Source organism: Helianthus annuus, chromosome 15 (assembly GCF_002127325.2).
Source record: "Helianthus annuus cultivar XRQ/B chromosome 15, HanXRQr2.0-SUNRISE, whole genome shotgun sequence".
In the NCBI taxonomy this organism is placed as follows: Eukaryota; Viridiplantae; Streptophyta; class Magnoliopsida; order Asterales; family Asteraceae; genus Helianthus; species Helianthus annuus.
The window spans coordinates 92,200,102-92,218,233 of NC_035447.2; the positions used below are offsets into that span (position 1 = coordinate 92,200,102).

Genomic DNA, 18,132 nt, shown 5'->3' on the forward strand with positions numbered 1-18,132 from the left:
TTTCTACCATCCAATTACCTAAACCTAAAAGCTAGCGAACTAGTTAGCCATATTTCGGCGTCATAAACACCTTGAATAAACGTATAGCGTCGATGGTAAATTACAACCATAGCTCCCTGTATTATAGAGCGTCTTTTATATATCATCCGATATCGAACCGACGAGCAAACTAGCAGCATTTTTACCATTCAAAATTTATACCCACTAAACTAGTAAACTAATTAGACTTATTTAAAACCTTAAACTATCATTAACACCTTAATTACCCTAACTAAATTAATTTCCCTAAATCACTAAATCTAACATTTTGCACATATGTAGTTTTGAAAAAAAAAAAAAATACAAAAGCTATCCATCCATCACTAAATTACGGTCATGTGGGGCCCTCCCACATCACCTACTTGTTGCAATTGGTATGGGAGACCATGTATGGGCATGGTAACTAAAGATTTCTTGACTTTGGAAGATATGGAGTATTATAACCACCACCATAACACATCTTCTATCAATCTCATCATAAAAAAAAACATAACCATCTCTTTACTCCTCCCTAACCTCACGGCAACATCACACACACCCACATTCACACTTTTTCAAACCTTAAACATAAAAATTCAAGCATTTCAAGCTATTTTATGATGACCCAAGGGTGTTTCAAGTAAGGAGGAGTATTAGGAGGCACTTTGGAGCATCTAAACCTTCATAATCTCCATCTTAAAGTTCACCAATCTCTTGCAAAGTTGTAAGACCTCATACACTTATTTTTAAGTTTGATATATTATGTAGATCACAATGTACAAAGTGTTCATCTTGAACATCTTACATAACAAAGCTTAAAAACTCTAAATATAACTTAAAAGCTTACAAAAATAAAGTACTTACATGTTGATTATGTTAATTTTTGTGAGCTAGTTAGTATGATATTGGTGATTATGTTAAAGTAGAATGTTTAAATGTATGATCTTGTATAATATAGGCTAGAAATAATGATCTAAACATCTTGATGTTTAGATCCAACAAGGTCATCATCTTCATAACCCATGAACTTAAATAATATGCTTTAAAATGTTTTTTTTTCTACAAATATAGCTCTTACAAGGAGTAAAAATCATGGTTGATTTTATATGGGTCTTAAAAGTAGCCTAAATAAGTTTGGTTAAATGGATGGACTAGTCTAAAAATTATAAGACAATATGTTAGTTTTAAAAGTCTTGTTAAAATACATTTTTTTAGAAGTTCATGTAAAAAAAATATAATAATATATATACATATATATAAAAAGTCTATGGAAAACGAAGATGTATAGATGAATTCATGCATGCAAACTTGGTATTTTGAAACTTGATTTGGGTGGATGTTGATTATGGGGTTAAACATGATTAATGATACGTTTGATAAACGTGGAAAACGCCATAGTTTAGGGGAAACTATGGCGAAATTTTCTAAAAATCTATTTGCGATTAAATTGTAATTAATGGGGTGATTAAAACGGTTAAACGCGATTAGTGATCTTAATCGTCATTAAGGAAGTTTTATAAAAAGGGTTAAACCCTAAACCTCTAAGTATTTTTATAAACACGTATATTTGTTTTTACTAAGTTAAATGGGTAGAATATTAAGTATATGTAAGTATAATTTTGGTAAAAATTATATTGTTTAATTACTTTACTTGGTGTATATTACTTGTATTTATGTGTATGTATTAGTATTAGGAAAATACCTACCAAAATACTAAATACATTACATACGAAAAATATGCACATGCACCTTATCCGAAAACTTAGTAAATATTCACAAGCATGATGACAATCCCGAACCATCGTGAACACATAAAACACACATTTATGTGGTGCCATAAAACAAGATGCAGATAACGGAGAACTTCGACGCAAAAAAAAAATTATATATGCTAACCGGTTACAACGACAAGTCTAAAAATAAAATATTTTAGACAGTTCATACATATGTTAATGGCAACGAAAAACCGGAAAGTTTAACAATGAAAATAACACTAAGTATAGTTATAAAAGTTTACTTGTGTGTTACTTAATACTTAGTGAAATATTACAAAATTCAAGAACATTAAAATTTGGGCCAACTTATATAATATCGTGCTAAAGCAATTAATGTTGGGCTAAATTAACATAAATATTGGGCTAGGCCCAATATCTTAAATACATGGGCAAATGCCCATTCCATAAACACTAAATAAGCCCACTTATAATAACTAAAAGTGGGCTAGTTCCAAATACAATAATAACATAGGTTAGACCCAATAACGATAGGATGTGGGATAGGCCCAATGACAAAATTTGTGAACTAACATAAAAGGTGGGCTAGGCCCAATGTAAAATACATGTATATTTTTATAATTATACATTGTAATAATACATGTATAAATACGGTATACCTACACGTATAATACGGTGTACCTACACGTATAAATATGGTATACCTACATGTATAAATACGGTATACATACACGTATAGAACACACAAATACACGTATAAATACGGGATACGTATACGTATAAAAGACTCAAGTACATGATGATGTACTTACTTACACTTGTTGAAGTGTACTCTCACAAGTATGTTGTATACGTACAAAAACATATTTACGACGTTAAAAATGAATATTTTTAACACTTGTACCCATAAAAGATATACGCTTATATTTGTGTAACCAATATAACGTCTCGAATTAACTTATACAACAAACAAATGCCAACATATTATTAAAACACAAAAGTGTTCCACAATTAAACGAAAATAATAAACGTTCAAGATGAAACGAGTACAAGGTCTAGGAAAGACCGACGTGTCTAATGAATTAGAACCCTTGTAGGTTGACTCGCGTTTACGGAACACGTTGCTAGAATATCTCTCTCTCTCAGGAACGCAAAGCTGTGAGTTCATGTCCCCCTTTTCTCTTAACTGTTTTCGGATTTATAACTCTCGGGGGTGAAATACATGTTACATATGTTTCAATGGTATGATTTGGCTATGAAATGAACTATTAGATCATGTGAGCATAGGTTGAAACTGAAATGCCAATAACTCTTATAGGAAACATGGACAAAGGTTAGATCTAACGGGTACGGCCGAGCCCCACTCATGGTCCATTTGTGACTACTTAGAGTGCTTTTGTGTCCCAGTCGAGGTGATTCGACAACGGTCAAGGGGATTTGACATAGTCAAGGTGATTTGACACAGTCAAGGTGATTTGATACAGTCGAGGGGATTCGACACAGTCGAGGGGATTCGACACTAATAATAGCCCACTCGGGTTGGGTACTCCCTATGTCTTCACATATATTAATGTCCTTGCAAAACATTAATGATCTGTTCATAGACGCTATACATACCTGTTTGTTATGAAAGATCTCTCACATGTTTAAAGGTTTAATTGGAGCTCACTCAAAACACATGAACTCGCTCAACTTTTGTTGATGTTTTCAAACTTACATGTATTTCAGGAAACTAATGGGGTCTTGGTGCTGGTGTTTACTATGAAGCTTTTAGATTACAAGTCATCGATGTCATCCTTTTTGGCGGGTTTGGTCCATATATCTCATCTTCAATGAGATAGAGGATGCAAAGCCTTATGTTTTAATCTTATGTCAACTAGTCTTTTTGTAAACTTAAAACCTATGTTGGTTTGTATCCTAAACAACTTATGATGTGTAATATTTTATTATGTCAATGGATGAACATCGGATGTTTTTAATCATGTAGATGTTTACTTATATCGTATGCAATGAAAACTAATCAAGTTCACACCGCGCGCTTCCGCTAATGAACGGGTGTGACAATTCGGGACCTCTACGGGCATCCCATTTGACCTTTACTATAGGCACATGCTTTCTTCGGAGCTTTTTAACCTGACGATCTTCGATCGATATAGGTCTTTCAACAAATCTCAGGCTTTCATCAATCTGTACGTCTTTATGAGACATAGCTAATGATTCATCAGCTAGACATTTCTTGAGATTACAGATTGGGAACACATTATGAATTCCGCTGAGCTCCTCAGGTAAGTTTAGCTTATAAGCTACACTGCCGACACATTCGATAATATCGAATGGTGGGCTTAACTTGCCCTTCTTACCAAAACGCATTACACCTTTCCAGGTTGATACTTTCAGTAAGACTTTATCGCCAACCTCAAACTTTAGAGGTTTTCGCCATTTATCAGCATAACTTTTCTGCCTATCCCTGGCAGCTTTCAGGCGATCATGAATCTGGACAATCTTGTCCGTCGTTTTAAGGACTATATCAGGTCCTGATAACTGAGCTTCTCCTACCTCCGCCCAACAAACAGGCGTTCTACATTTCCTACCATATAATGCCTCAAAAGGCGCAGCCTAAATGCTTGTATGGTAGCTATTGTTATAGGAGAACTCGATCAAGGGTAGGTGATCATCCCAACTACCTCCCAAATCAATAACACATGCACGAAGCATGTCTTCCAAGGTTTGAATTGTACGCTCACTTTGCCCATCAGTCTGCGGATGTTAAGCAGTACTAAAATTCAAACGAGTGCCTAAAGATTGTTGGAAACTTTTCCAAAAGTGAGAGGTGTATCTAGTATCTCTATCGGATATAATAGACACCGGCACTCCACGGAGGGATACAATTTTATCCACGTATAACTGGGCTAACTTTTCGGAGCTATGAGTCTCCTTGATGGGTAGGAAATGTGCTGACTTAGTCTGTCTATCAACTATAACCCATATGGTATCATTTCCATGCCTTGTTTTAGGTAACTTGGTTATAAAATCCATGGTTACCATTTCCCACTTCCATGTGGGAAGTTCTGGCTGTTGAAGCAGACCTGATGGCTTTTGATGTTCAGCTTTAATCTGAGCACAAGTCAGGCACTTAGCTACATGTGTGGCAATAGATTTCTTCAAACCCATCCACCAATAATTAGTTTTCAAATCTTGATACATCTTATCACCTCCACGGTGAACTGAGTATCTGGAGTTGTGGGCTTCCTGGAGGATTACGTCTCGAAGTCCTCCATGAATAGGAACCCAAATCCTTCCATTCATTCTGAGGATTCCATCCTTGCCAGGAGCTAACTGCTCAGCAGTTACACCTAACTTTTCGTCTGGAAAGTTAGCTTCCAAAACAGCATCTTTCTGTGCAGCTAATAGCCTTTCATTCAGGCTATTCTTCAGCTCAATGCTCTAGGCATTGATCCTGATTGGTTTGACTCTTTCCTTCCGGCTTAAAGCGTCAGCGACCACGTTTGCTTTACCTGGATGATAATGTATCTCGCAATCATAGTCATTTAGAGTCTCCATCCAGCGACGCTGTCTCATATTGAGCTCTTATTGATTGAACAAGCGTTGGAGACTTTTGTGATCCGAATAGATCACACATTTAGTTCCATACAAATAATGTCTCCACCATTTTAATGCGAATACAACGACACCCAATTCTAAATCGTGGGTGGTGTAATTCTTTTCATGCACTTTCAGTTGTCGTGATGCATAGGCAATCACCTTGCCTCGCTGCATAAGTACACATCCCATCCCGGTGTGTGAAGCATCACAGTACACGACAAACTCTTCTATTCCTTCGGGTAAGGTTAACACTGGAGCATTGCTCAATTTCTGCTTAAGAATCTCAAAGGATTCTTGTTGCTTTGGACCCCAATCAAATTTCACATTCTTACGGGTCAAAGAAGTTAATGGTGCTGCTATTCTCGAGAAGTTCTCAATGAAACTTCTATAATATCCAGCTAAACCCAGAAAGCTGCGAATTTCTGTAGGCGTCTTCGGTGCTTCCCAGTTCATAATGGCTTCTATTTTGGCGGGATCAACTTGGATGCCTCGCTCACTAACAACATGTCCAAGGAATTGGACTACGCAAAGCCAGAACTCGCATTTGGAGAATTTAGCATACAACTTCTCTTGTTGAAGCAATCCTAAGATACATCGATGTAACAACTGTCACTAAAATCAAAGATTAGGATAATAATTAGCTAATAAGAAAACCCTAATTAAGACACCCAAGTGATTTGGCATAAACCCTAAAATTTTCGGAACAATCGGAATCAGGATCAGGGCCCCTAAAACTCAGGGGGGGTATTTCCTAGTTAGTATTTTTCAAACTGTATTCGATAGAAATTTAATTTTAACGAACCGTCGACTCACCCAAACTACTGAGACGCGTGGCTACCTCATATTAAAAGTGACCCGTCGCGCCACGCGCCAGGACCATGTTTCCCTGTCGTGACACGCGAGGGAGACCAAATTTCAGGTATAAATAGAGGGCAGTGGCACTTGAAATTCGGTGTTAATTCGACGGAAAAACTCATAAGATTCACTGAGTTATAGCAAATATCGTTCACAAACACACACGAATCTCGAATTGCTGCCGCAATCAGGGTAATAACTCGATCGCTATTACGATTCATTGTCCGAGATCAATATATCCAAAGAATGTCTAAGTGCCGCCCACATTGGGTTATGCTTTATCGTTGTCGATAATTCGATAATGAGCTGAAGCATTGTACTTTGTCGTTGTCGATGATTCGATATACGAGTTGAAGTACTATACTTTGTCGTTTGTCATTTTGATAAATGAGTTGAAGTATTGCACTTGGTCATTCATTGTAAGAATTAATCTCGGGAAATTATCGTAATTGTTGTATTGATCACTAACCCGTTTGTGTGCATTATTACTTGAATTAGGATAATTAAGGCTAATCAGTAGGCTTATATCTTGCCCGTTAAATCTGCAATGTGAGTCATTCTCTTTTTATCAACTGTTTTACCATACTCCAAATTATTTTCAAAGTGTTATAATTACAGGGACTAAGTCGTGGATATCTTGATTTATTGGTTAGTGGGGTATTGTGCACATTACTATTTCTGCCAGTTAGGTTCATTGACCTACTAGGGAGGAACGTCACTATTGGAGTTCATTGACCTAATAGTGGTATGACCATCGTCACCATTGTGACAGAAAGCCAAATAAAAATAAGATATGAACCATTGTAATCGCTCTTATGCTGTAATTTATAACTATGAGTCATTTCCTAAAACCTGAATGAACTCACTCAGTATTTCCCCGCTGACAAAATCTTTTTCAAACATGTTTCAAGTGATATGTTGTGAGCAAAGACAGAAAGGTGCCAAGAAGCACTACAAGCTTAGAAAAGTGGCTCAATGTAAATAAATAAAGAAACATGTTTTGTAAAATAAAGATTTCCCAGTGAAATCATCTTATTGTATAATTACAGGGTTTTATCCCTAAATTATATAAAACGGGCAGTTTCAAATATTAAAAGATCCTGTTTTAAAAAGACTTCCGCTGTCGCCTAAATTAAATACCGCAGGATTTCTGTCCCGCGGCTCCTGGAACGGGTCAAACCGGGTCGGGGGCCGTGACAGAAATAAGGTGGTATCAGAGCCACTTCTCAAGCCACTGATTTAAGCCAATTAAGTATTTAGAAAAATACTTAATTTCCATTAATTGCTATTTTGTGATTATTTATTTATTTATCTGACTAATTGTTTACAGTATGAGCAGATCTTTATATGCTAGTCAAAATAGCTAGTAATATAAATTCTTAAATAATTTGACTAAACTATTAGTACCTTTATGTCTAGAAGTCTTATTCGGGAAATCATATGAATTACAAATAAAACTTAATATGTTTTAAATTTTAAAATTGTTTTAATAATTACCCAGTATAAACTAATTTTGTTATAAATTTTAACGTAGTAACTATGTGTATTTTGATAAATAGCATGAGTAACTTGTCTGACGCCCTTCAGAATTTAAATCTCTATCCAGTAAGAATAGAGGTTTCCAGAGATTTCAATAGATATATACCAGCCATAGAGGAACCTATAGAATTTAATGCTTTACCTCTCGAGCCTTAGAAAACGGAAATTGAAGAAAGTTCTAGGCAAATTGAGGGGTTACCATCTCAAGAAAAGTTAGATTTTATATTAACAAACTATAGTACTACTAAGTCTATTAATGAAGCACAACTATCAATAAACTTAGAACCAGCTATTCTGAACCCTTCAATCCACTCACGACCTTTCGAAATAGACGAATGGCTGACTAGTGAAATACAGTTACAAAACCATCCCTATAAGCTTTTTCCTCAGTTCAATCTAAAACCTTTATCAAAATTGCCAATGAATAACAGTAATATAGCTAAACTCCGCCAGTTTGACCAAGAGCTAGTAAATGTTGGAAATAGAATCCAAGAGATGGGGAAACAGATCTCCTGGAAATATGATCCGAGGAAACACCGTTACTAGAATATTATTTAACAAAAGGATAGGAAATTTATGAAATTGCGATTATGTAAAATTGGTATGTGTAAAACAAAGAATAAAATAGTTGTATATGAAGGCATGATTTAATTCTAGTTTGTTTATGTGACTATGTGCAATTAAGTGAAACATTGGATTATTTGCAGTATACTAATTATTTATTTATAAATTAGTTATTCAATGGAAAACGCTAATAATGAACCAGTTAACGAGGGTAATCAATCTGAGCAACAATCAGGGGGTCAATATATGACTAGGCAGGATATAGAAAATATCGTTGCTCAAGGGATAGCCAACACTATTCCAACAATGATAGCTCAAGGGATAGCCAACGCTATTCCAACAATCGTTGCTGCTGTTAAAAATCCAATAGAACCACAACCACTCGTTCCTAGCAAACGTATTTCTGAAGATAACTTCAGTAATAGTATAAACGGAGGCAATGATCATGTTAATCATGACAAGGAACCCCAACAAGCTCCGCTCCCTAAGAAAATGAAAGTTGCAACGCTTGGTTGCACGTACAAGGAATTTCTTGCTTGTAAACCATCTGAGTTTGCGGGCAATGAAGGAGCGACTGCTGCACTACGTTGGTTAGAGAAAACTGAGGCAGTAATTGCCATAAGTAAATGTGCTCAGGATGATCAGGTCATGTACGCGTCAAATCTTTTTAAAGAAGGAGCGCTAGAATGGTGGAATACGGTGTTACAATCAAAAGGAAGAAGAATGGCGTATGCTATGAAGTGGGAAGAATTTAAAAGCTTGGTAGAAAGAAAATTCTGTCCCGAATATGAAAAGGAACAAATGACAAACAAATTTTTAACCCACCGAATGGTTGATGTAGATTGTCGAAAGTATACTACGACATTCTTCGAATATGCTCGAGTAGTACCAACCCTGGCTTCGCCAGAGCCAGTACTTATTTCTCGATATATTTGGGGATTGATTTCTGAAATCCGTAACATCTTCAAGGCTGCGAAACCTCGCACGATTGATGATGCGGTGGATTTAGCCAATACTCTGACTGACGAACTAGTACGGACAAGAGAAGAAAATAGAAGGAAGGAAGTAGCCCAAAAGATTACCCAGGTAATCCGTTCGGATAACCATAACGATTTTAAGAAAGGAGGGAATGGGCAATCTTCTACTAGTTCATTCTGCAATTTTTGCAAAAGAAAGCATTTTGGAAGATGCAAAGGATACTGCAATTTTTGCAAAATTCCGGGGCATCAGGAAGAAGACTGCAGGAGGAAGAAATTTTCAGTTTGTTACAACTGTGGAGAAACTGGACATCTTAGGCCAAATTGTCCAAAACTAAACAAACCATCTGACACTAAAGCCAAACCTGCAGAAGAAGCAAAAAGGAATGCAAGAGCCTTTCAATTGACTGCTCAGGAAACAGAGCTCATTCCAGATGTCATAGCCGGTACGTTCTAGGTTACAACTTTTACACAAAAAGTATTATCTGACTCTGATGCACACTAAAGTTTTATAAATACTTCATTCTGTCAAACTCTTAACTTAGACAAATCTTTACAGTCAAAACAGGCAAAAAGGAAAATATAGAACTCTCAGGTCATATAATTCTTCGCTAAACTAATTCCTATGAAATTAGCCGAGTTTAATGTTGTGTTAGAAATAGATTGGTTAGTAGCCAACCCTACTCGAATTCTCTGTGATAAGAACTTTATAGAAAATCCAGGTACCCGCCGGAGAAGTATTTATGATTATAGAAAATAAACCACGTAAGGTCACATGATAAATTATGAAGATATTCACTTAAATCCTGCTAAGATAACAATGGAAGAGTTCGCAATCTTTAAATGGAAATTAGGAATTTTGTAAATTTAGCCAGATACTATAGGCAGTTTATTAAGGATTCTCTTAGATAGATATATCCTTAACTAAGCTAAAATAGTTAATTCTAAATAAGAACCTAAACAAAAAGAACCCTCTAGCATAAAATAATAAATATTCCAATCCTAGCCTTACCAGAAGGAACAGAAGATTTTAAAGTATACAGTAATGCTTCAAAGTTAAATATTGGATGTATGGTAATGCGACACAAAAAGGTAATTGTGTATGCATCAAGGCAATTGCAAAAGCACGAAGAAAGCCTTACCACTTGTAAGCTTAAAAAATTAGGAACCACAAGTTACCCTTAAGATTAGAAAACATTATCTAAGCAAGCTTACTATCCATATGGGTCATAAGAATTTAAGATACATATTTGAGCAACAAGAATTAAACATGAGGAAAAGGAAATCCTCGGTGATTACGACTGTGATATTTAGTATCACGAAAGAAAGGCTGAAGACGGTTAGAAGAATTATACAAATAATAAACAAAAGCCGTCGAAGTTCGAGTTGGAGACAAAATGCTATTGAAAGTATTTCCTTGGAAAGGAATTTATAAATTCGGTAAGAGAAGAAGCTAAGTCTCTGATACGTAGGACCATTTCCAGTAATCCAACGCATAGGACCAGTAGCTTATCATTTACAACTACCAGAAGAGTTAGCAGGAGTACATGATGTGTTTCATATATCCAATCACAAGAAATGTCTCACAGACGAATCCCTGGTAGTACGTCTTCAAGATATAGAGGTAAATAAAAAGCTGAAATTCGTGGAGAAACCCCTACAAATAGAAGACCGGAAGATCAAGTTTCTCCAATACAAACGACTAATGCTAGTGAAAGTCAAATGGGAATCCAGAAGAGGACCCGAGTACACTTGGGAACTGGAATTAGAAATGAAGCGAAAGTACCCTCATCTATTTCAGTAAATCTCGAGGACGAGATTTTTCTCAAGGTGGGGAGGATGTAACAACTGTCACTAAAATCAAAGATTAGGATAATAATTAGCTAATAAGAAAACCCTAATTAAGACACCCAAGTGATTTGGCATAAACCCTAAAATTTTCGGAACAATCGGAATCAGGATCAGGGCCCCTAAAACTCAGGGGGGGGTATTTCCTAGTTAGTATTTTTCAAACTGTATTCGATAGAAATTTAATTTTAACGAACCGTCGACTCACCCAAACTACTGAGACGCGTGGCTACCTCATATTAAAAGTGACCCGTCGCGCCACGCGCCAGGACCATGTTTCCCTGTCGTGACACGCGAGGGAGACCAAATTTCAGGTATAAATAGAGGGCAGTGGCACTTGAAATTCGGTGTTAATTCGACGGAAAAACTCATAAGATTCACTGAGTTATAGCAAATATCGTTCACAAACACACACGAATCTCGAATTGCTGCCGCAATCAGGGTAATAACTCGATCGCTATTACGATTCATTGTCCGAGATCAATATATCCAAAGAATGTCTAAGTGCCGCCCACATTGGGTTATGCTTTATCGTTGTCGATAATTCGATAATGAGCTGAAGCATTGTACTTTGTCGTTGTCGATGATTCGATATACGAGTTGAAGTACTATACTTTGTCGTTTGTCATTTTGATAAATGAGTTGAAGTATTGCACTTGGTCATTCATTGTAAGAATTAATCTCGGGAAATTATCGTAATTGTTGTATTGATCACTAACCCGTTTGTGTGCATTATTACTTGAATTAGGATAATTAAGGCTAATCAGTAGGCTTATATCTTGCCCGTTAAATCTGCAATGTGAGTCATTCTCTTTTTATCAACTGTTTTACCATACTCCAAATTATTTTCAAAGTGTTATAATTACAGGGACTAAGTCGTGGATATCTTGATTTATTGGTTAGTGGGGTATTGTGCACATTACTATTTCTGCCAGTTAGGTTCATTGACCTACTAGGGAGGAACGTCACTATTGGAGTTCATTGACCTAATAGTGGTATGACCATCGTCACCATTGTGACAGAAAGCCAAATAAAAATAAGATATGAACCATTGTAATCGCTCTTATGCTGTAATTTATAACTATGAGTCATTTCCTAAAACCTGAATGAACTCACTCAGTATTTCCCCGCTGACAAAATCTTTTTCAAACATGTTTCAGGTGATATGTTGTGAGCAAAGACAGAAAGGTGCCAAGAAGCACTACAAGCTTAGAAAAGTGGCTCAATGTAAATAAATAAAGAAACATGTTTTGTAAAATAAAGATTTCCCAGTGAAATCATCTTATTGTATAATTACAGGGTTTTATCCCTAAATTATATAAAACGGGCAGTTTCAAATATTAAAAGATCCTGTTTTAAAAAGACTTCCGCTGTCGCCTAAATTAAATACCGCAGGATTTCTGTCCCGCGGCTCCTGGAACGGGTCAAACCGGGTCGGGGGCCGTGACAATCGAAGGTGCTTCTCATGGTCAACTTGGCTACGAGAGTAGATAAGTATGTCATCTATGAAGACGATGACAAACTTATCTAAGTATGGCTTGCAAACTCTATTCATGAGATCATTGAATGCTGCTGGCGCATTAGTGAGCCCGAAAGGCATCACCAAAAACTCAACATGTCCATACCTTGTTCTGAAAGCTGTCTTGGGCACATCTTCAGTTCTAACTTTTAGTTCATGATACCCAGATCTCAAATCAATCTTCGAGAAGAAGCTCGCCCCTTGGAGCTGATCAAATAAGTCGTCGATTCTGGGTAAAGGATAACGATTCTTGATTGTCACTTTATTTAATTCACGATAATCAATGCATAAGCGCATTGATCCGTCCTTCTTTTTCACAAACAAAATTGGAGCTCCCCAAGGCGAAGAGCTGGGTTGAATGAAACCTTTATCCAGTAAGTTGTCCAATTGAGTTCTGAGCTCTTTCATTTCAGTAGGCGCTAGACGATAAGGAGCTCGTGCAATAGGTGCAGACCCTGGTAGAATATCTATCCTAAACTCTACTTGCCTCTCAGGAGGTAATCCAGGTAATTCGTCAGGAAAAACATCAGGATACTCAGAGATGATTGGAATGTCTTCAATCTTAGGCTTCGAATCATTCATAGTCACCTGTTCCATATAGATGACGCATCCGCTCTTCAAACACTGCGATACCTTGAGAATTGACACATTGTTGGGCAACTCATATTGTGTATCTCCCTGAATAGTGACTGATAATAACTAGCTTTTTATCACAGGCAATTTGAGCTTGGTTATGCGACAACCAATCCGTGCCTAAAACTATATCAAACCTATCCAGTTTCATTGGCAAGAGGGATAGCGGAATAGAATGATTCTTAATGGATATAAAGCATCCATCAAGAAGAGTTGAAGCTGTTTCTAAGGTACCATCGGCAAGCTCTACCTCATATTTTATGTCTAGAGTCTTAATAGGCAAATTTAGTGACTTACAAAACTTATGATCTACAAAAGACTTATCAGTACCTGAATCAAATAAGACTCTAGCATAATTATTATTAACGAGGAAGGTACTTGTTATGATGTTCTCGTCGTTCACCGCTTCCCTTGCGTTCATCTGAAAAACTCTCGCATTGTTTTTCTTCGCCTCCTCGGGCTTCTTAGCATTCTTGGGGCAATTGGTCTTGATGTGCCCCTTTTCATTGCAACCATAGCAGGTTGCATCTTTGATATTCCGACAATCTACAGACTTATGCCCTTTCTTTTTACAAATCCCACATGGTTTGGCTTGTGGGTCTTGGTTGCACTTTCCAAAGTGCCTTTTGTTGCAGGTTTTGCACCTGGGTTTGTCACTTGATTGCCCCTTCTTGGAACCAAAGTTCCCTTTACTCTTCTTGTTTGACCGAGGAGACTTATCTTCCTCCCTCTTCCTTTTCCCATCATCGGTAGCTTTCTTTGCCCTGCTCCTCACAACATCAAGAGTGAGGGACAAAGATAGATCCACAACAGATCTATAAGTGGCTGGCTTAGAAGCTTTAACATTCCCTTTCACTTCAGGGGCCAAACCACCAATGAAACGCGCAATGCGTTTGGGTTCAGGGGTCACTAAATATGGTATAAGCCTTGACATTGAGTTGAAACTAGTCACATAGGATCTACAATCCAGATCCTTCATTACCAAAGCGAGGAAGTCAGTCTCTATCCTCTCGACTTCATGTTGAGGACAATAAGTATCCTTCACCAAATCAACAAACTTGTTCCATGAAAGGTTATACAAAGGAACCTTTCCAGTGGCTTGCACTAATGCTTTCCACCAAGTGAGGGCATCGCCCTTGAAAGATTGAGACACAAACTTCACTATATCTTCCTTAGCACATCCACTGATGTCTATCATAGTCTCCATTTCATCTAACCACTTCATACAGTCTATCGCTCCCTTTTCTCCTGTAAAATCCCTCGGTTTACAGGAGACAAAGTATTTATAGGTACAACCCTTGGTGTACCTGGAAGTCGGCTCGAGGACAATCTGCCTCTGTGGTTCACTTCTCTGATTAGATGAGTGTTGAGACTCACTTTTCTTCTTAGTATGCGAATGAGAATGGGACTTCGAATGAGTTTTGGACCGAACATTACTTGGCTCCTTGAATATCTTATCCACCGCTTGAGCAACCGCGATGTCAATCATTGCTTGCAATTCAGCATTTGTAAGATTTACTCTTGCTTCATTATTATTTTCTTCTCGCGGATGGCTATTTGCCTCGTCAGATCCAGCCATTTTTCGAGTACTAAATCAAACAATAATTTAGCATTTAGATTATATAATAAATCATTGCATTGATGATTGTATGGTCATAGTATTATTAAACCATATGGACCACTTTAAATAATATTGATTTAATTATGATTTTCATAGGCTATAACAGAACCATAATAAGAAATTTATAGGATATAATCCTTTATTTCTATTAAACAGTGGATATAAACCACAACTGTTAATGTCATGAAAGACATTTCTATTTAGCACAAGGCTCGTCTCGAAGGACATTTAGATGGCACAAAAGGCCTTGTCACAAGGACGATTAAAACATAACCAATAATCTCTTGGATCATTGACCTTTTAAGGGTCGAACATAGTTCATCGCCTTTCTAACAAGAAGTTTATAAATAAAACTATCATTGTCATTATTACACCTTTGCTTATAAGCATACATCTCTATTGGATGCTTTGGTGTATACATCATATTGATGTTTATCAGCCATAATTCACATTGATCATATAGGCTATTTATAAGTGACTTGGAAAGATCCAAGTACATTTAAAAGCTTGTGTGGTTTTGCGTACCACACAACCAGGAATGTTAACATGTTTTCAGATGCTAACAGGGATTTATTGTCTTAAAAAGGTTGTACCATCATAGCCTTTTAATATTATGGCTAGGTTATACCTCTAAGAACTTCTTTAGCAAATCAATTTAAATTGAAATGATATAATATGATGATGTAATAAGGTACACATTAAAAATCAAGAATAAACTTCATTAAATCATAAAACTAGTACAAGGATGCCCTAAACGGGACTTGAAACAACACAATGCCCACGCAGGGGCTACAGAAATAGGAAATAAGTCCACGCAGGGACTTGGTACTGAAAATAAAAATAATGTCTTCGCAGGGACTTGATTAAAAGACAATACAAGATAAAATAAACAACTTCCTACTTCTTCTTGCCTTTAATAAGGCTCGCAAGGCCCTTGAGAAAGCTATTATGCTTCTTTTTTGTTTCATTTGCTTCATGCTCAACCCTATCCAACCTCTGTAAAATCTCCTGAGTTTGCTCCTGTTGGGGAGGAGGAGGAGGTTGCTGGTAAGGTGGGTATTGGTACCCCTGCACCGGATATCCAGTTGGGTAAACTGGAGGGCAAGAAGAAGGATAAAGTGCATTGTATTGTGCAGGTGTAAGGTATGGATCATCGGTTCCATAATCCGATGGGTATCCAGATGGGTTTTCAAAAGGGTTGTACCCAGAAGAACCTGGGTATGTCGGGATCGGGTTGTCGAAACCCACTGGTGGCGATGGTGCATAAGGAACCGGCGGAGGATCATTCTCCGGCACCACGTGCGAGGGTCCACCCATTTGGGGGTCCTCGGGAATAGGAGGGTAAGAACTTGAACCGTGAGGAGAACTGAATCGAGGTCCTCCTCACACGGATATTCGTTCATTCCTCCTTCGCCTTGGCGGTTCGGGAGGTGGCTGAGGTGGTTGTTGAGGCGGCTCCTCAACAGGAAGAGGTGGAGGAGAGACTGCTTGAAGCTGAGTCTCAACCAAAGGAGGTTGAGCAGGAGAGTTATGATATAAAGGGGTAAAGGCCCAATCATACGTGGCCCGCCTTTCTTGAAATGAATTGGGTCCTTGGTACGACGATCCTTGATATGGAAAACCGCTCGAGATGCTGATAGGGTGGCCCGGTGTTCCGGTTTGCATTTCTAGGTCCGGGTCGTCATCCATTTCCATCTCCTGGGAGAAGTGATCCTCGGGTCCTAGAGGATTGAAACCCAGAAAGTCATTGACATAGTCATTAGGATTAAACTAGGCAGGAGAGTAGGTAGAATCCGAATAATGAAATGAATGAGAATGCAAGGAATGATAGGATTGGTGAGATTCAGGTGAATGACGTGAATTATGGGAGTGATGAGAATGCTGGGGCTCGTCTAGAATAGGCGGCCCGAAAGATGGATGGAAAGAAGTTGATGAGCTCAAAGAGACAGAGTGTCTCGCTGGTTCGAAAGAATGACCCCACTGGTCATGGGAGTTTGAGCTAGAAAATGACGCAGACGGGGTGCGTCGATGGGAAGGTCCTGCGTGTCCTGATGGTCCACCTTGCACTGGACCTTTTCCTTTGCCTCTTACTCTGGGCGGCATTGTTGATGATTAATCCTGTCAAAACAAGTTAAATATAATAAAGTAAAATATAAACAGCAAAGGAAAGTTAAGAATAAATCCTAGGTCATTGGCCTAGACTCGGAAGTCTAAGGAATGTGCTTATTGTGTCATTGAGATTAAACACAAAAGATTAGTGTTTAACTCACTCAATGTAGGCTCTGATACCAACCTGTCACACCTCGATATTTTCCACATATTACCGGTGGGCCCGGCGGGAAGTATCGTGACGTAGTTGATATCATCATTGTCAATACACACAATATAATAGCACAGCAGAAGGCTTGGTGAATAAACTATTACAAACCATAATGTCTGAGTGTTCGAGTGAAAGAATATACAGACTGGAATGTAATAAGATCCACAGGCGGATCATAAAAAGTACAAAGAAACAAAATAACAGACTTCAGGTATCTTAGGGATTTGCAAGATCCTCTTATACGACACCTAATAGCTCCAGCCTATTTACGAGAGGTACCTGTCAAGCAGTCTTTAGAAAATACGTCAGTTTACACTGGTAAATACAATTAACTGACTCTTTTGAAAACATTTATGAAAATTGATTTAAGTGCACAGAGCACAAATCATTTATAACTTGGGACAATTATTTAAAAATAATCTTGTATACAGATTTACATGTTTGTCTTACAATTTGGGGCCGGTTGGAAGCCGGACATGATAACCGACTCACCACTTATAGAACCCACAAAGGAGTTATTCCCAACATGTGGGTTTACATTTTAGCATTTGCATCTGTCAGGTGTATGCCTACACACCGTGCATAGGTCGTGGCCATTTTCAAATGAAATGAGCCGACGATATCCAGGACATGGTCGAATTAACCCCCAATGTTTATGTTATCAAACAAGACATATTAAAACGTGTTATGTAACTTTATTAATCACAATCCGATTAAATTATTTCATACCCGACCAAGTGGTATTATTATAATACCATATCCCAAGCCCGTATAAGGGAAAATAAGTTAAAAGTATTTACCTGAGCTTAAAAGTGAAGGTAACTCAACCGTAAATCCTAAAGCTTTATGATGGTACCTTCTACTGAATGCTACTTAATCCGTATAGAAGGTTTAATAACCTA

At 37.6% G+C, this 18,132-nt stretch overlaps 1 protein-coding gene across 1 annotated transcript; it reads right to left on the bottom strand.

The window, feature by feature from the left end:
* Positions 1-15,807: 15,807 nt before the first annotated feature.
* On the bottom strand, positions 15,808-16,227 carry LOC110881275 (extensin-2-like). Its single transcript, XM_022129591.1, has one exon. It carries the CDS (start codon positions 16,225-16,227, stop codon positions 15,808-15,810), a length of 420 nt encoding a protein of 139 aa, XP_021985283.1.
* Between the last annotated feature and the right edge of the window lie 1,905 nt (positions 16,228-18,132).